General features: G+C 46.9%; 1 protein-coding gene across 1 annotated transcript in view; it reads right to left on the bottom strand.

Moving 5' to 3' along the window:
- SUCLG1 (succinate-CoA ligase GDP/ADP-forming subunit alpha) overlaps positions 1-20,455 on the bottom strand; it is a 63,404-nt gene extending 42,949 nt beyond the window's left edge. Inside the window, exons 1-3 of the mRNA XM_073586713.1 lie at positions 20,280-20,455; positions 10,301-10,404; positions 2,672-2,788 (exon numbers count right to left, since the gene is read on the bottom strand). Coding sequence (XP_073442814.1) covers positions 2,672-2,788; positions 10,301-10,404; positions 20,280-20,313 — 255 coding nt within the window. The 5' untranslated portion in view covers positions 20,314-20,455. The remainder of the gene's footprint in view (positions 1-2,671; positions 2,789-10,300; positions 10,405-20,279) is intronic.
- Positions 20,456-20,712: the final 257 nt, after the last annotated feature.

Here is a 20,712-nt window from a genome sequence, read left to right as displayed (position 1 = left end):
CCTCATCACTACCTACTTGCTTTAATTCTCTAAATGCTTTATTTTTATCTCTTATTGCGCCCCTTACAGCTCTATTTAGCCATAGTGGTTTCCTCCTATTTCTCGCATGTTTATTCCCATACGGTATATATTGTGCACAGATCCTATTCAGGATGCTAATAAACGTCTCCCATTTTCTTTGTGTATTTTTATGTCTCAGGATATCGTCCCAGTTAATTGCACCAAGATCATCTCTCATCCGTTGGAAATTTGCCTTCCTGAAGTTTAGTGTCCTTGTAACCCCTCTACTACACATCTTATTAAAGGATACATGAAAACTTATTAATTTGTGATCACTATTACCCAAGTGACCCCCAACCCTTACATTTGATATGCGGTCTGGCCTGTTGGATAATATTAGGTCTAGCAGTGCCCCCCCTCTTGTTGGGTCCTGAACCAGTTGTGAAAGGTAATGGTCTCTCATAGTAGTCAAAAACCTATTACCTTTGCTGGAACTGCAGGTTTCGGTTCCCCAATGTATTTCAGGGTAGTTGAAGTCCCCCATAATAATGACTTCTCCTTGAGTCGCTGCTTCATCTATTTGCTTTATGAGGATATTCTCTGTAGCTTCCATTATTTTTGGAGATTTATAACAAACCCCTATCAGTAATTTATTATTTTTCCCCCCTCCCCTTATCTCTACCCACAGGGACTCTACATTTTCATTATATTATCACGAAGGATGGGTTTTAAGGATGATTTTACATATAAACACACGCCTCCCCCTCGCTTATTTGTACGGTCATTTCTGAACAGACTATAGCCCTGTAAATTAACCGCCCAGTCGTGGCTCTCGTCCAGCCATGTCTCAGATATCCCCACCATGTCAGAATTATGTTCCAACAACATTAACTCCAATTCCTCCATTTTGTTGGCGAGACTTCTGGCATTAGTATACATGCACTTTATGTATCTCTCTGTACCTCTATTCTTTCTTAAATTATTAACTGTTCTAACCCCACCCCCCATGCCACCCCCACCCCCAATGTCATTATTTGTGCCCAGGTCTCTATCTGCACTGTCTTCCCCTCCTATAAAAGGAATACCCTCCCCCCCCCCGTCCCTAGTTTAAACACTCCTCCAACCTTCTAGCCATTTTCTCCCCCAGCACAGCGGCACCCTCCCCATTGAGGTGCAGCCCGTCCCTAGCGTAGAACCTGTAGCCAACCGAGAAGTCGGCCCAGTTCTGCAGGAACCCAAACCCCTCCTTCCTACACCAATTCCTGAGCCACTTATTAACCTCCCTAATCTCCCGTTGCCTCTCTGGCGTGGCACGTGGTACAGGAAGTATTTCCGAAAATACCACCTTGGAGGTCCTTGCTTTAAGCTTACAGCCTAATTCCCTGAAATCATCTTTAAGGACCTTCCACCTACCTCTAACTTTGTCATTTGTGCCAATGTGCACCATGACCGCTGGATCCTCTCCAGCCCCTCCCAGTAATCTGTCAACCCGATCAGCGTTGTGTCGGACTCGAGCGCCAGGTAGGCAGCACACCGTTCGACGATCCCTGTCTTTGTGACAGATTGCCCTATCTGTTCCCCTAATAATTGAGTCTCCCACTACCAGAACCTGTCTGGCCTGCCCTGCTCTCCTATTTCCCCCCTTACTGGAGCAGACACTCCTCCGGCTTTCAGAGGACATGCCTTGCTGCAGCAGTGCTACTCCTGCACTAACACTCCCCTCATCTGCCAACTTTGCAAACTTATTGGGGTGTGCCAGATCAGGACTAGCCTCCCTGGTGCTCTTCCCTCTACCCCGCCTTCTAACTGTCACCCAGCTAGCTGCTTCATTGTCCTGCAGCTCCAACCTAGCATCCCCCCCCTCATCTATCCCATTGAGCGTCTGCTCAGTGAGCAGAAGACTCCTTTCCATATTGTCTATGGATCTCAGTGTTGCCAGCTGCACATTTAGATCCAGTATCTGGGCTTCCAAATGCACAACGTGCTCACATCTTGCACAGCAGTATGCACCCTCGACCGGCTGTTCAAGGATTTCATACATGCTGCAAGACGTGCACTGGATGGCATTGGCAATAGTGGAGCACATCCTAATGGGGATTGCACCAGACAATAAGATAAGCAAAAATAAATAAAAAAAAAAAAGTATTACTATAACAGCAATTCAGTAAGACCTCCCTTGGAAACTCTCTGAATCTAAAGTCACTGAATTTCAAGTCACACACTTACCACAGTTCGCACTTACGCTCAGGTCACATATTAAGTGATATAATTATTTTATATTAATAATTGTAATATCTTAATATTAAGCAGAAATAATTTCAGCCTATTGGTTTGGCCTCCACAACAGTCAAGGTCTCTCATGCGGCTCCTCGTGAAAATTAATTGCCCACCCGTGCTGTAGACAGATTAGTCACTGACAGATGAGACATAAAATTTGTGCGAGATGAATTTACAAGAAACTAAACCACTAAGCACCCTGCTGTGCGATGGGGATAGAAAGCCATCACTCGTGACTATGAAACCCCTGTGCAACTACTGAGGGCACTTTAGTACCAACACAGATATACAGTAAGGTCAGGATAGGAGGTGGGATGACATCTGGTGACCCCACTGACCCTTATGACTTACCGCCTGTTGACCCTACTCAAATGCAGTCACTTAGGACACTTACCTCTGCCACAGAGTTGAACACTGGTAGACCGAGGTGGGAACTGCCGCCTTTGCCAGGTGAAACGCCTCCAACTAATCTAGTTCCATATTCCAAAGCCTGCTGGCTATGAAACGTGCCCTGGATGATACGAAGACAGAAGTATTCAGAAGAGATTAATGTGTTGTGTTCACACAATGCTGCAGATGCGGATGTCGGGTGGAAAAAAAAATCTGATCTGGTTTTATTTTAACCCCTTCATGACGTGGCAAAGTTTTGTTTTTGTGCTTTAAATTTTGTTTTCTCTTTTCCTCCCAGGCTATAACTTTTTCTTTTGTTGGCATTGTTGTTTTGTATTACACCATTCAGATTCCCTTGTACTAAAGACAGGAGAAAAAAAAAAAATCCATGCTATACGACTGCCATTGTTTTTTGGGGGGTTTTGTTGTAAGTCATTCCTTGCTTTTTAAACAAATGAAAAAAAAAATATAAAATTTGAAAAAAAAAAAAAAAAAAAAAATTGGAATGAAATCCACGATAGATTGGAAGAGTGGAATATGGGGTATACCGATGATCCTATTCTCCTTTATAAGGGTATGGGCTGTGATCGAAAAATTGCAAAGAAGCAGCATCTGCGAATCAGTCGCCTGCTTTGGTGCAAATGAAGGTGACAACAGGAGCACCTGAGAGGAAGCACAGGACGACCCCCAAAAAGGAAATGGTTTAGCTGATGGCGGACACAGATGATTCTTTATCATTCTGATTCTCCTCCAGTTTGGGGTTTTCCTGATGTCCTAATGAGAGGGTACCTGCAGCCCATTCAGGATCGACTCGCTCCTCCAGGATGACACAGTTATATGTGGTTTCACAAGAAGGAATCCAGTGTCTACCACCACAGTCTCCAGAGCATGGAGCAGACACCAGGACACGGCCATTAAGAGAGACAGACATCAGCCCAGCATGGGTCTAGGATCTGCTCCTTAGAGCAAACAGTAGGACGTGTAACTCTGGTGAAGATTGCATTGCAATCCTTGGACTGACCATCGGCTCTCCTGACCTGAGCTTGACAGCTGCATAAAAATACACTACGCTGTCACGCTCAGGTAAGGAGAGCCGCCAGTGACGAGCCAATGCGATGTGATCATAGCACGAGTTACATGGCCACCTATCTGCACCCTTAGGGTGAGGAGAAGCAGCAGGAAGACTACCCGAATCCTACAAAATGACCTCCAGGTCTGCAAGTCTCTGACCAAACTGTGGTGCGGAGGCAGGAATGACCGAGGTCCTCTTGTGGGTATTGCGCTCACAGTTTATTACTGTGTAGCTCACTTGGCATCCGTCAGAGAACCCCAGAATTGGTAGGTACACCACCTTTGGCGCCCGTTGTGTTCACAGATGGAAGCAGTCAACATGGAGTACATGTGACAGACGTCGGTCAGGAGAAGCCATGGTGAATTTTATGCTGCCTGCAGGATTAGGTCGGTGTTGGGTCCGTGATGGTCTGGGGAGGGTTGGACAAGTCTCCATGTGATAGGTACTGGGACACAATCCTCAGGCCATACACTGGTGCAGTGGCCCTGGGTTCCTCCTGGTGCAGGACAATGCCCGGCATGTCATGGGCAGAGTATGTAGGAAGCACCTAGATGACGAAGCCATTGATACCATTGACCCAGTCCTTGTGCGCCCCAAACCTGAATCCAAATGGGAACCTCTGGGACACTTTGTAACAGTGCATTTAATGGTTCTAAATAACAGCACAGACTGTGCAGGAGCCAATACTGCCCTGATCCCGGTCTAGGAGGACACTATACGCCATTTCATCAGGAGCCCAGACATCGTGTGGAGAGCGCTCTGACACATGAGGGCCAAACATATTACTGAGACACATGAGGATATGCAAGTATATCAAACTACAATGTCTGTTTTTTTTTTACTTTGCTTCTTGGGGTAATTTGGAATCCAGCCCTCAGCTGGTTATGGGTTTTGGTTCACATTGATCGGCGATATGTCTTTTTATTGTAATTGGATTACACTTCCAATTTTAAGATTTTGTTTATTGCTGTTTATGTTGTTGATTAATATGCTGTTTATTGAAATTTAATACGAAATTTAAAGGGGTTATGCCATGACTGGATATTACCTCCCTTTAACCCCTTCGTGACGAGACAATTTTGTTCTTAACGACCAAGCCAATTTTTACATTTCTGACCACTGTCCCTTTATGAGGTAATAACTCTGAAACGCTTCAATGGATCCCGCTGATTCTGAGACTGTCTTGTCGTGACATATTGCACGTCACGTTAGTGGTAAAAAATTTATTTGATATGACTTGCGTTTATTTATGAAAAAAAAAAAAAAAAATGAAAATGTGAAAAAATGTTGAAAATTTAGCAATGGTCAAAATTTTAATTTTTGTGCTCTTAAATCAGAGAGTGGTGTCACACAGAATAAAAAAAAATAAATAAATACTTTTTTTAGTTAGGAAGTCATAAGGGTTAAAAGTTGTCCAGCGATTTCTCATTTTTCAAACAAAATTTGTTAGGCACCACCTCACATTTGAAGTGAGTTTGGAGGGGTCAATATGAAAGAAAAGACCCAAAAGTGGAGACCATTCTAAAAACTGCACCCCTCAAAGTACTCAAAACCACACTCAAGAAGTTTATTAACCCTTCAGGTGCTTCACGAGAATTAAAGCAATGTGGAAGGAAAAAAAAATGAACAATTTACTTTTTTCACAAAAAAAAATTAACTTAAGAGCTAAACTTTTTTTTATTTTCACAAGGGTATCAGGAGAAAATGGACCACAACATTTTTTGTTCAATTTCTCCAGACTACACTGATACCCCGTATGTGGGGGAAGGAAAAATCTCCTACTGTTGTCGGGTACCGGCCGGCTGATCTCGACGGGTTGTTAAGGGGTTAAGTTCCCAGTCTACAAAGGACCCACTGCCGGGACCCCGACTGACCCAGTAAAGAGTGCTCCCATTAACAATGAATGGAGTGGACTTCAAATCTATTCACCCTGGGCTTTCAGAGTCACATCCTCTGGATTGATGGGGGTCACGGCAGTTGGACCCATAGAGATTGGGAAGTTATCCGCTATGCATACGAAAAGGAATAGCTTCCAGTCTTGGCACATCTCCTCTAAGTGTTCCCTTTATTTATATTCAACAGTTACATACACACAACTCAATGTTTCCCTAAAAAAAAGGAATATTAGCCAGAAATGTGTTTTAGGTCAAGAAAAATTAGGAAAAGGAATGATCTCGGGTAACATGACAGGGACGGGTCCAGGGATGGCTCACAGCAAAAAAAAAAAAAAAACCAGGGGAAGAGTCTTGAGGAGATCATTTGCATATTCCCAGTGCCTTCTGGGATAAGTGAAGAGTCTCCGCGAGCTCAACGATCACTGGGTTTAGGCCGTTGCAGCTGAAAAGAGGAAATCGGAAAACCAGGGGAAGAGTCTTGAGGAGATCATTTGCATATTCCCAGTGCCTTCTGGGATAAGTGAAGAGTCTCCGCGAGCTCAACGATCACTGGGTTTTGGCCGTTGCAGCTGAAAAGAGGAAATCGGAAAAACCGCGCGCCGATCGGCGCGCGAATTGTGGCTCGTCTTTCATCGTTTTTAAGAAATCTCAAGATGGAAGAGGCCAGGAGCCATTTGGTGAGCTGCATTTCTTGCTACATGTTCACAGACTAACTAGTGGAAAAGCCAAACTTCACATGCCACAAATGCAAGCTTGTGTCCCTGTTGGAGGAAAAGTTGCAAAATCTCGAAGACAGGTTAGCTACGTTGAAGATCATTAAGGAAGGTGAAGAGTTCTTGGACAGAGCAGAATTATCTCTTCATGTTACAGAAAGAGAAGAAATTCGAAGTGCACCTGAAGAAACAGAGGAATGGAGACATGCGACCCAGAGAAGCAGGAGGATCAGGAGGCAGTCAGCACCCATACTGCTCAGGAACCAGTACCAGGCTCTCACGCAGGAAAACGATGAAGAAATACATCAGGATAAGACTTTGCCAACAAACAGCAACCTTGTACGCCTTCAGAGTCCTCCTGGATGGAGAAAGAAAAATGTTGTGAAGAAGAAACGGAGAGTGGTGGTCATGGGGGATTCCCTGTTGAGAGGAACAGAGGCCGCTATCTGCAGACCGGATATAACTACAAGAGAAATGTGCTGTCTTCCAGGTGCAAAAATTAAAGATGTGTCTGACAGGATATCAGGACTCTTCAGACCTACAGATGACTACCCATTCCTGCTACTACATGTGGGGACAAATGACACCGCAAGAAACGACCTGGAAACCATCTGCAGAGACTTTGAAGACTTAGGCAAGAAAGTGAAAGAACTGGGAGCGCAGGTGGTCTTCTCTTCCATCCTCCCAGTGGATGGCCATGGAACAAGGAGGGGGAATAAGATTCTGCAGGTGAACAACTGGCTACGTCGATGGTGCCGTCAGCAACGATTTGGATTTCTGGATCACAGAGTGAACTACTTATACGATGGACTACTTGCTAGAGATGGGGTGCACCTTACGAAGACTGGAAAGCATGTATTTGGAAGTCGCCTTGCTACACTTGTAAGGAGAGCTTTAAACTAGAACAACATGGGAAGGGAAGCAAAAGACCAGAAAAAGCCATACACCTGACAAATGCTATTGAGAACTCTGCTATTAGAAGTGGAAAGGAAGAACAAAGGCAAAAGAGTCTAATTAATAAAAATATTGGAGAAAGAGAAACCAATCACAAACTAAAATGTTTCTATACTAATGCACAAAGCATGGGCAACAAACAAGGAGAATTGGAACTACTAACACAGGAAAAGAAATATGATGTCATTGGAATCACTGAAACTTGGTGGGACAATACACATGATTGGAATACAAGACTAGAAGGATACAACTTATTTGCAAGAAACAGACTTGATAAACGAGGAGGGGGTGTCGCATTGTATGTTAGAAACGCGTATATCTGCACAGAGATTGAAGCTTCAGAGACTGGGAGTTCTGTGGAAACTGTTTGGGTAAGAATACAAGGACAGAACAATGGAAAGGACACCATTGTAGGCATTTACTACAGGCCGCCTGTGCAAGCTGAAGATATGGATGAACTGTTTATGCATCAAATGGCCAAGTTCTCCAAAAAATATGACAGTTGTCAAGGGAGATTTCAACTATCCAGACATTTGTTGGGAATCTCTCTCAGGCAAAACAAACAGGTCAAGGAAATTCTTATCCTCTCTTGCTGACAACTTTATCTTCCAAAAGGTAGGGGAGAAAACAAGGGGAACTGCTACCTTGGATCTAATCCTCATAAACAGGGAGGAAATGGTTGAGGAGGTAAAAGTGGCTGGGACCCTAGGAGGTAGCGACCATGCTATTTTAGAATTTTGGATAACTAGAGGCGGAAGACCTGTGAAGACTCAGACGTCAAGGTTAGATTTCAGAAAGGCAGATTTTAAGGGATTCAGAAAGAGAATTGGAGGGATCCAATGGCTGGATATCCTTAAAGACAAAAATGTCCAGGAAGGATGGGAAATCTTGAAAAATGAAATTCTCAAAGCACAGTTGTTAACAATTCCGAAAAGGGAAGAATAGGAAGCATTTAAGGAAACCAGGATGGATGAACACAGAACTTAAGCACATGCTAAAAAGGAAGAAAAAAAATGTTTATAAAATGGAAAGAGGGAGGCATATCTAAAGAAGAATATAATGCTGTCTGCAGAACCTGCAGGGCACAAATCAGATTAGCTAAAGCTGAAAATGAATTGAGGCTTGCAAGAGATGTCAAAAGCAATAATAAAGGATTTTGGGGATATGTCAAAAGTAAAAGGAAAGTCAAAGATGCTATAGGATTTTTACAGGATGAAATGGTAAGACAGGATGTTGAGAAGGCTGAACTTTTAAATTCCTATTTTGCATCTGTTTTCTCTCAGAAAGGAAATGTAACATCAACTGTTATTCACTGTCCTATTAAGGGAATAGAAGAATCCAGGATATCTATAAACAGAAAGATAGTGAGGAAACACTTAGCTAACCTAAATGAATTCAAGTCTCCAGGTCCAGATGAATTACACCCCAGAGTACTGAAGGAGATAGCAGAAGAAATTTTTGAACCCCTCTCCATAATCTTTGAAAATTCTTGGAGAACAGGAGAAGTGCCAGAAGACTGGAGAAGAGCAAATGTTGTTCCTATCTTCAAAAAGGGGAAGAAGGTGGACCCAGGCAACTATAGGCCGGTGAGTCTGACTTCTATACCAGGAAAGATCTTTGAACAAATTATTAAAAAACATGTATGTCAATACCTGGATAAGAATGAAGTGATTAAACAGAGTCAGCATGGGTTTGTAACTAATAAGTCATGTCAGACTAACTTAATTTCCTTCTATGACGGTATCACTGATTGGGTGGATCAAGGAAATGCTGTAGATATAGTATATCTTGACTTCAGCAAAGCATTTGACAAAGTCTCTCATACAATCCTTATTGAAAAAATTACTAAGTATGGAATGGACAAGGCAACTGTTAGGTGGATTCATAACTGGCTTAGCGATCGGACCCAAAGAGTGGTCGTAAATGGCTGCACATCCAGTTGGAAGAATGTCTCAAGTGGGGTACCACAGGGCTCCTGGGCCCTGTATTGTTCAACATCTTTATCAACGATTTAGATGAAGGAATTGAGGGTAAACTGATTAAATTTGCTGATGACACAAAGCTAGGAGGGATAGCTAATACTAGAGAAGAGAGAGAGAGGATTCAAAAAGATTTAAATAAACTGGAGAAGTGGGCAGCAACTAACAGAATGGTTTTTAACAGGGAGAAATGCAAAGTACTACATCTGGGCAATAAAAATGAAAAAAGCATATATAGAATGGGAGGAATAGGGCTAAGTGACAGCACATGTGAAAGACTTGGGTATACTAATAGATCACAGACTGAATATGAGTCAACAGTGTGATGCAGCAGCAAAAAAGGCAAATGCAATTCTAGGATGTATTAACAGAAGCATACAGTCTAGATCACGTGAAGTCATTATTTCCCTCTACTCCTCTTTGGTCAGACCTCATCTGGAATATTGTGTCCAGTTTTGGGCACCACATTTTAAAAAAAAGACATCAACAAACTGGAGCAAGTTCAGAAAAGAGCGACCAGAATGGTGACCGGTCTGCAAACCCTGTCTTATGAGGAAAGGTTGCAGGATTTGGGAATGTTTAGTTTGCAAAAGAGAAGACTGAGAGGAGACTTAATAGCTGTCTACAAATATCTAAAGGGCTGTCACATTGTAGAAGGATCAACTTTATTCTCATTTGCACAAGAAAAGACTAGAAGCAATGGGATGAAACTGAATGGGAGGAGACACAGATTAGATATTAGAAAAAACTTTTTGACAGTTAGAGTGATCAATGAGTGGAACAGGCTGCCACGAGAAGTGGTGAGTTCTCCTTCAATGGAAGTCTTCAAACAGAGGCTGGACAAACATCTGACTGGGATGATTTAGCGAATCCTGCTTTGAGCAGGGGGTTGGACCAGATGGCCCAGGAGGTCCCTTCCAACTCTACGATTCTATGATCTAAGAATCGTGACGCTGCCTGTCTAGGAAAGGTAGTCCGGTATGTGCAGCATAATCTCAGTTATCTGGTGAGGCGGTGTACCTGTTTCCCGGTGAATCCTTGGCATATTATTTTAGTGTCCTTATTAATGTACAGGTTTTTGCGGGAGGCTGTGTAGGAGCTGTGTCTCACTCCATTCTGTTGCACTGAAAAACAGAAAAAGCACAAAATTATTAATGATCTGTCATGTAATACTGCACATTGACCACTAGATGGCACTAGCGGTTGTTACAAGTTGCAGCAGTGATTGACAGAATCCAGTTATTTCAGAGTAACTCAGACAGCTAATAAAAGTTATGATATATTTACTCACATACTGCGATTTACAGACATTATCGGCACTGTCCCCGATGTGGCTCACAATCTAATTTCCCTATCAGCATGTCTTTGGAGTGTGGGAGGAAACCGGAGAACCCGGAGGAAAATATATAATATATATATTTTATACACATACACAGCAGACTCCCATCTCCCTCCTTCGCCCTGCACTGCCCCCTCAGACCTCCCTAATCTCTGTTGAGGAGATTGGTCTCTTATTCTTCAGGGGTGTGGCAAACAAGGAAAGTCTTTATTGTTCCACCACTACAACCCCTTTGTATACCGGACCAATGCCCAAACCCCATAACCTCCCTCCCCAACTTTACTGAAGGAGAGATCACTCATCTCTTCTCCAAATCACACCTCACCACCTGTGCACTTAACCCCATTCAATTCCACCTCCTCACCACCACAGTATCTCATCTCTTCAACCTATCACTAACATCTGGCACCTTCCCTTCTGCTTTCAAACATGCCACAATCGCACCTATCCTCAAAAAGCCAACCCTCGACCCGACCGCTATGTCCAGCTATCGACCCGACCGCTGTTTCCAAACTCCTTGAGCAGCGTGCTCACTCTGAACTTTCCTACCACTTCTCATCTAACTCGCTCTTTGACCTACAATCTGGCTTCTACCTCTACCATTGCACTGAGACAGCCCTGACCACAACTATCAACTACTTCCAGCCAAAGCTAACAGACGAGTCTCTATACTCCTCCTTCTAGACCTGTCTTCTGCCTTTTCACACAGTTGACCACTGCCTCCTACTACACATCCTCTCTTCCATTGGAGTCACACCTTGCCCTCCCCTGGATCTCCTCATACCTTACCAACCACACATTCAGAATCTCCCACGCTACCTCATCATCCCACCCTCTCTCTCTGTTCGAGTCCCCCAAGGCTCCGTCCTAGGACTCCTACTCTTCTCTATCTATACCCTTGGCCTGGGACAACTCAAAGGCCCATGGCTTGTAGTACCACGTATACGCTGATGACCCTAGATCTACCTCTCTGGCCCAGACGTCACCTCTTTGCTGTCCAAAATTCCAGAGTGTCCGTCAGCCATATCCTTCTATCGCTTCCTCAAGCTCAATGTGGACAAACCTGAGCTCCATATTTTTCCTCCATCTCACATAACTTCCCAGCCTGATCTCTTACAATAAATGACATCACACTTTCCCCTGTATCGGAAATCAGATGCCTCGGCGTAACCCTCGAATCTGCCCTGTCCTTCAAACCGCACATGCAAGCTCTTTCCACCTCCTGTCGTCTTCAGCTCATAAATATTTCCAATGTCAGTCCTTTCCTTAACCCTCAATCTACTAACATGCTTATGTTCCTCCTCTGTGGCTACCTGCAAACACTCTCGCACCTCTCCCGACTAGTTCATCCCTCTCCTCGTTACTCCTCAGCTAATCTCTTCACTGACTCCCAATTCCCTAGTGTATCCAGTTCAATCTAATAACACTGACCTACAAAACCTTTCTCCTCCGTACATCTCCAAGCTAATCTCCCGATATCTTCCCTCATGTAATCTCCGATCCTCCCAAGGCCTCCCTTCTCTCCTCCACACTTATTTCTTCCTCAACAAATCACCTCCAAGACTTCTCCCGAATATCCTCCATCCTCTTGAATACTGTGCCCCAACACAGCCACCACATTCGGATCCTTCAGACGGAACCCAAAAACACAGCTCTTCAAGAAAGCTACATCCTGCAAAGACCACGCTGCCACCTTAACAGAACCGGGGCTACTACAACCCCCAATCTACTGTCTCCTTCCCCATCAGGATCCTATTTCCTCTGTACCAGTCTGTCATTGTTAGTTTACTATCTGGATTTTGCATGTACGTGGAATCAATGGTGCTATATAAAATGTATACATGTACACACTGTCATAATATATCTGTATCTATCGATCTCATGTTCCTCCCTCTATACCCAATTTTGCAATTACCTTCAGTGGTACAAGCATAACACCCCAGCAGCAATCTTCCTGTCTCGGGGTCATATCTGACACAAAACTTTCCGTTATTCCCTATATCCAATCACTCACTTGCTTAGGTCACCTGAATCTTAAAAACCATCTCCACCTTTTACTCTGGGTCTTAGTACATTTCATCCAGACTACTGCAACTCTCTAAAAATCGTTCTCCCTCTTACTAAGCCCTCTCTTCTAAAATCCGTCCTGAATGCAACAGCCAGGATCATATTCCTGTCCAGCCGATACACTGATGCCTCCTCCCTGTGCCAGTCATTGCACTTGTTACCCATCCGCTACACAGTACAATATAAAAGTCTCTCTCACCCACAAATGTCTCCAGTTCTTCACCCACCTACATCTCCTCATCTCTGACTATCACCCTACCTGTCCTCTCCACTCCGCAACTAATCCAAGGCTAACATCTCGTATAATCCAAACCTCACACCTCCATCACCAAAATGTCTCTTGTGCTGCATCAGTTTTCTGGAAGGCACTACCCAGGACGAGACGTTTAACATGTAACCTCATGTTTTTAAACCACATTTTTAGACAGGCCTATCACCTCACCTCATTTATGTAACTCTTCCCTGTTCCCTCAGACTCCGCCCCCTCCTTTTCATCTGTCTGCACATCCTCCATGTGCCTAGTAGCACTTGGTAATTGCACTTAGAAACATACTGGCTGAGGATTGGATCATTCAGCTTTATATCATGACCCCTATATATTATAATGTCCAGAACTAGAAGGCGAGCACCATCACAATAGTCCACACATCCGAACCATCATACGTGTATGAAAGAGACACAGCCAGTAATACAACTGTTTTACCCTTAGGTGCACATTCATGGAAAATAAGCTAATCCACATAGCAAAAAATAGTAGAAAAGAGAACGGCACTCACCGGGTAGTGTAGTCAAGGCTTTATTATAAAAGCATATCAGCGGGAGAACGGGTGCAAAAAGGAGATAGCAACGACGATCATTTCGCGCTACAAAGGCGTTTCCACAGGTTACATCAGGTAACCTGTGGAAGCGCCTTTGCAGCGCAAAACGATCGTCGTTGCTATCTCCTTTTTGCACCCGTTCTCCCGCTGATATGCTTTTATAATAAAGCCTTGACTACACTACCCGGTGAGTGCCGTTCTTTTCTACTATTTTTTGCTATTTATTATAATGATGGCTGGATCACACATGGCAGCACGTTCTACCCAACTAATCCTTAGGGAAGCTTGGGATGTGCAGACTTTGCACTCGTCACTAGTGTCTACAATCACATATCTGAACAAAATCACCCAGACTGGAGAGACAAATCTTCACAATCCAGACGCCGCTCAGTGAGTCACATCATATGGTGCGGGTTAGACCTAGGTGGTAATCAGAGGGTGCATATTCTCTGCGACTGGCGATCACAGGGTATAACGCCTGTATTCTCCTTGAAGTTACTGGAGGTCGAATAGCGTTGGCAATATGACAGTAACACCACTTGGATGAATAACATGGCCGATGGAATGGGAGTCGATTCGCATCATTCTAGATATTGCAACGTCTTTAGAAGAAAATACGAGCAGCGCATCTGTTCTATGGGCACGGCACATGGCTGCTGCCCGCTAACACAGGTTCAATAAGAAAAACACAGGACACATGGAAGATTTACTTATTAAGAAATCCACCTCCAAGACTGAAGTCACCGCTCACGCGTTTCACGCCTGTGTGCCGAGCGCACGCTATGAATAAGAAACGTGTCGGCCTTAAACACGTAAGCTGGTGACTTATCCGTTAACTACTTACCAAGTAAATCTTTTATTACACCACGACATCAGCTATAACATAGGTGTAGAACATACAAGTCGATATCACGGCGCAGCCAGAGCTGCGGCACAAAATAGTTATGCTGCTTTCTCATAGACCATGACCGGTTCACCATATGTGGGGTTTACACAAGGCACATTTCTTTAGCTCGTGACTTTTTTTGGTGCAAATCCTTCAAAAATCGGTGCAGCGGTTCATGAATTTTCAGCAAAATCAAAAATGCTTTTTATTTTTGAGATTTTTTTTTTTCAAGCAATAAAAAAAAAAAAAAGTTGCTTGCTCCGCTAAGATGTCACAAAAATTAGGGTAAAGCGGAAGATTCTTTAAAAGGAAATCAGAGCCCCCGTCTACCTATGTAAAATATGACTGTGATACTAGAAACTTTAGCCATCTTACAACTACAGGGTTAAAGTCTTAACATAAGAAAGACCTGCTGCATTGTGTGACAGGTGAGCGGGGATCCAGCTCGGCGGGGACCAGCATTAGAGCAAAGCTGGGAATTGTATGTGGATTACAGCCTTGGACTTTGCCCGCACAACCGGTTTGGGATTACTACTCCAGATTAACAAGGTAAAAAGTAACAGCGATCAGGAGGAGGAGTAATAAGCGCTAAGACTGCGGATCCAGGCAGACGACCCGGACTTGGGAACAAAAAGTCTTGGACGTCTTTGTAAAAAAAAAAAAAACAACCCCAAAAACCTGCTACATGTGAATACATCCTCCTGTTATGAAGACAACCACTGTCCATAAGCTGCATCGGCGAGGGGGGCTACTGCTCAGGACCCCCTACTGCGATCAATAATTGAGAGTATGGATGGCGGTATATCGGAAAGGTCCACAATATAGTGATCCAGGAGGGGAATTATACAGACTGAAGGCGTCACACAACATATATATAGGACATCAGCAACCGGAGCAATGGCTGAATGGACACAAAAACACGCAGGCCGTGCGTAACGCCCCTTTAAGGCTAGAAAATATACGTGGCTCATATAAAGTGATCCCAATATTAGGCAAGCCGTCCTGGCATCGCCAAAACGAGGAAAATAAACTGGAGTGCAGCCTATAGTACGAGCACAGGACCGGGACCCCTGCAAAGACACAGCCACCGGCTGAAGACCCAACCTCTTTGGCAGCACTCATATGTAACCACTATCAAAAATGGATCTCGAGAACGGTTCATCCTGAGCAGTCTGATTCACAGGCAAAATTTACCAAGTCTCAGATAGAAAAATGAAGCAGCAGATCCATAGTGAGCCACACATCTAGGGTTGTCAAATCCCTACTGAGAAAAAGTCTCCTTGCAAAGCTAGAAGCATGTGTTCATCCTGTGCCTCCTGGTTTACAAGACTAAGGTTGCGTCCACATGAGTGTTAGAATTAGATTTAACAAAACAAAAAAAAAACAATTTATTCATCTATAGGTCAGCTCTTAACATCCAAATAAATGCTTTTTTTTTTTTATCAACCTAACAAAATGACCAAAACGTTTCCTGTGTTAATAATTGCAATGTACAGAGCCATGAAGACATATTCATACCGCGTGAACTTTTCCACATCACACCAAAGAAAAAAAAATAATTGTATTTTAAGTGATGCCAACACAAAGTAGCAAGTACTTGTTAAGTGTAAAGGAAAGGATACAATGTTATCTAATTACGGTATACTAAATATTTATCTATATTTGAATATTGTGACGGACATTTGTGTTCAGTCCCCCTGAGTCAATACTTTGTAGGATGACCTTTCGCTGCAGTCTTTTGGGGGCTGTCTCTCTCCCAGCTTTGTACATCTAGAGGTGACATTTTTGCCCCTTCTTTCAACATTCCCTTTCGCTCACTGAGATTGGAAGGAGACATCAGTGATCAGCAATTTTAAAGCCTTTCTACATATTTTCAATGGGATGTCAGGACTGTGACTGGGGCCGTTCACACACATGAATATGCTTTGATCTAAATCATACATTGCAGCACTGGCAGGATGTTTAGGGTTGTTGTCCTTCCGGATGAGGAACCTACGCCCCAGTCTACAGTCTTTTGCAGCCTCCAACAGGTTTTCCTCAAGTATTGCCCTCTATTTAGCTCCATCCATCTTCCCATCAGCTCTGACCAGCTTCCCTGCCCTTGCTGAAGAAAAGCCTCACCACAGCATGATGCTGCCTCCACCATGTGTGACATTGGGGATGATGTTTTCAGGGTGATGTCCAGTGTTAACTTTGTGACCGACATTGATCTGCATTTAGCCCCAAAAATTCTACTTTGGTCGTATCTGAGCAGACACCTTCTTCAACATTCTCACTTTGTCCCTACAAAGAGTCGGTTACAACAGGGTTCCCCAACTCCCGTCCTCAAGGCCGACCAACAGATCATGTTTTCAGGATTTCCTTAGTATTGCTCAGGTGATAATTGCATCACCTGTGCAATACAAAGGAAATCCTGAAAACATGATCTGTTGGTGGGCCTTGAGGACTGGAGTTGGGGAACCCTGGGTTACAATACTGAAACATTGCTATTCTCAGTTGCCTCCGTCCAATCACAGTGACCCGGAATGTGCAATGAATAATGGGCAAAAATGTCACCTCTAGATGTGCAAAGCTGGTAGAGACAGACCCCAAAAGACTGCAGCAAAAATTGCAGCGAATGGTGGTCCTACACATTATTGAATCAGGGGGGCTGAACACAAAGGCATGCAGATTAATATTTGTAAAATAATTACAAAACCATGCATCGGTTCCTTTACACTAAATTTGTGGGTGTAACGTGAAAAAAGTGGGTGAAGGTTCACGGGGTGTGAATACTTTTTCAAGGCACTGGATCTGTAAAAATCAAACGCAATGAGGATCATCCGTATGAAGTCAGATGACTTTTGTGCGCTCAGACTTGACAAGTCTCATCTGAAATATGGAAGGGCTCACGCATGCCGCCATTTTTTATTCTTTTTACACAGACGATTGTCTCTGAACAGCCCAAAAGAATAATAATCCCGTCCATGAACCAGGTTTTATATCTCACCACGGACAGACTATGGCCGTGTGAATGTAGTCTTACGCCGACTCCACACAACAGTGATGCTGTAGGAGATGAGGCAGAGCGGCACCAGACCTCACACAATAAGGGGAACGCTGTGCGAACCTTCATACTGACGCTTCCTGTAAATCTCATCTGCATTTCCTCGGCTTCCTGCATTACACAATCACATCTGCACCCCAAAAAAATCTCATTTCTCAAGATTAAAGTGCGTCTGTCACTTTAAATAAAAAAGTATTAACATTGTTGATTATCAAAATGGGGCTGAGGCCATGCTGAGAGTGGGGTTGTGTAACAGCTGTACACCCTAATCTACATTAAAGTCCTGGTTTTGCTCTCTATGGCGTCCACTGGAATTTATCGGGGGAGTGCAATGCAGTACCACAATCATCCTGTAGTGGCCACTGCAGAAGTAGTGATTGTCAGGGGTTCAGTTGTTTGACAGCTCGTCCTCAGTGTGCCCCCTGCCCACAACCTCAGAAATCGGACATTTAATATTCACATTTCTGCCTTATTTCAGCCTGAAAAAAAAAAATCTGAACACCGACAACCTGTCACCGCGGAGGGTTTGCTACAATGTATCTGGATTGACCTAAACTATCAAGATAGACGAATAGTCTTGCACTTTGTAACATTCAGACCCCGCACTCTCCACAGCCGGGAGGTCACCACTGAGCGGCGCTCATAAAGGATGGACTACACCAGTATTCTGCGTCTCTACAGCTGCTGCAGAACTACAACTCTCAGCATGCCCCCTGAGAGCGCACAGTGTGAGCTGCAGCTTTGTACCAGACTATTCCTCTATGAGCCCAGCACCACGGTGACCCCGAGCTGCCGGGAGTCTATTCACTGACAGCAAGCCGAGATCCTGAACAAAGTGCGGAAGGAAACGAGACGCAGAGGAAAAGGTGGAAGTTTTCCTTGCAGCATGAATGAGCTTTTGTCTTTTCTCAATCCTGGGCCTTACATGGTGCAAGACTCGGCCTCACATTCACTGCGGAGGCTGCAGCCTCCCTATGTACGGGCACAGCGGCATCACTGCAGGGGCGTCGGACAGAGACATAGCCTTATAATTGCCTGGTGTATAGGTTGTGTGCACACGCTGCAGATTGCTCTGCCGAATTTTCCGCACGGATTTGAGAAAAAAACGCAGGTAAATCTGCAGGTCAAAACACCTGCGGTTTATGTGCAGATTAGCCTGCGGTTGGGGGGGAGGCAGAGAGACAGCGTGATTGGGGGGGGTTGTGGGGGCTTCAGAGGGACAGCGTGCCGGATGGGGGGGGGGGCAGAGGGACAGCGTGCCGGATGGGGGGGGGGGCAGAGGGACAGCGTGCCGGATGGGGGGGGGGGCAGAGGGACAGCGTGCCGGATGGGGGGGGGGCAGAGGGACAGCGTGCCGGATGGGGGGGGGGCAGAGGGACAGCGTGCCGGATGGGGGGGGGGCAGAGGGACAGCGTGCCGGATGGGGGGGGGGCAGAGGGACAGCGTGCCGGATGGGGGGGGGGCAGAGGGACAGCGTGCCGGATGGGGGGGGGGGCACAGGGACAGCGTGCCGGATGGGGGGGGGGGCCACAGGGACAGCGTGCCGGATGGGGGGGGGGGCCACAGGGACAGCGTGCCGGATGGGGGGGGGGGCCACAGGGACAGCGTGCCGGATGGGGGGGGGGGCCACAGGGACAGCGTGCCGGATGGGGGGGGGGGCCACAGGGACAGCGTGCCGGATGGGGGGGGGGGCCACAGGGACAGCGTGCCGGATGGGGGGGGGGGGCCACAGGGACAGCGTGCCGGATGGGGGGGGGGGGCCACAGGGACAGCGTGCCGGATGGGGGGGGGGGGCACAGGGACAGCGTGCCGGATGGGGGGGGGGGGCCACAGGGACAGCGTGCCGGATGGGGGGGGGGGCCACAGGGACAGCGTGCCGGATGGGGGGGGGGGGCCACAGGGACAGCGTGCCGGATGGGGGGGGGGGGCCACAGGGACAGCGTGCCGGATGGGGGGGGGGGGGGCCACAGGGACAGCGTGCCGGATGGGGGGGGGGGGGGCCACAGGGACAGCGTGCCGGATGGGGGGGGGGGGCCACAGGGACAGCGTGCCGGATGGGGGGGGGGGGCCCACAGGGACAGCGTGCCGGATGGGGGGGGGGGGGGCCACAGGGACAGCGTGCCGGATGGGGGGGGGGGGCCACAGGGACAGCGTGCCGGATGGGGGGGGGGGGCCACAGGGACAGCGTGCCGGATGGGGGGGGGGGGGCCACAGGGACAGCGTGCCGGATTGGGGGGGGGGCCACAGGGACAGCGTGCCGGATGGGGGGGAGGGGCACAGGGACAGCGTGCCGGATGGGGGGGGGGGGGGCCACAGGGACAGCGTGCCGGATGGGGGGGGGGGGCCACAGGGACAGCGTGCCGGATGGGGGGGGGGGGGCCACAGGGACAGCGTGCCGGATGGGGGGGGGGGGGGCCACAGGGACAGCGTGCCGGATGGGGGGGGGGGGGGCCACAGGGACAGCGTGCCGGATGGGGGGGGGGGGGGGCCACAGGGACAGCGTGCCGGATGGGGGGGGCAGAGAGGGGACAGGGGCAGAGGGACAGCGTGCCCGGGGGGGCAGAGAGGGGACAGGGGCAGAGGGACAGTGTGCCCGGGGGGGCAGAGAGGGGACAGGGGCAGAGGGACAGTGTGCCCGGGGGGGGGGGGGGGGGGGCAGAGGAACAGCATGCCAGGTGCAGTGCAGACTGACACCGCGGCCATAGAGAATGCACTGAGAAAGCAACAGGCGCTAGTAGACAGCAGTTACCATGACAACCATTGATTTATCCCCCGCACAAGACATGGAGCCCCCCACAACAACGCGCCCCCCTGCTCCCAACGAGCGCACCCCGAGGACTCACACAGAAAGCGGCCGAGGAGCCTTCCCTGGAACATGGTGCGGGTCCTTCACCAATGACAGCCAGGGGCCCAGCAGGTCGCAGCCACAGGCAGGAAGAGGAGGAGCCTAGAGGTCAGGACGTCTTGCCCGGGGCTGCCCGTGTTACTGCCGGAAAGCAGCAGGGTCCTGACTGTCCGCACTCACCAGGTCTCGCCCGGATACTGATTCATGGCAGGCGGCAGGAGACCCGTCCACAGCGCAGCCAGATTACCGCCGAGCTCCCGGGGCTGGCTTCATCACTGCCGGAGAGGGCCTCACTTGTCAGGACAATCAGGACCCCAGAGCTGTCGTTGTATGTGCCTGATAGAAACATAAATCACGTCTAGTATAGAGAGACTGGTCTGTAGTGGTTTGCACTGGGAGTGTGACAGCGGCCGCGCACTTACATGAGCAGT

This window comes from Dendrobates tinctorius, unplaced genomic scaffold (genome assembly GCF_039654945.1).
Source record: "Dendrobates tinctorius isolate UK_male_01 unplaced genomic scaffold, ASM3965494v1 ptg000095l, whole genome shotgun sequence".
Classification (NCBI taxonomy): Eukaryota; Metazoa; Chordata; class Amphibia; order Anura; family Dendrobatidae; genus Dendrobates; species Dendrobates tinctorius.
Note: the sequence above shows the minus strand (reverse complement) of the source record. Positions and strands in the feature narration are given on the sequence as shown.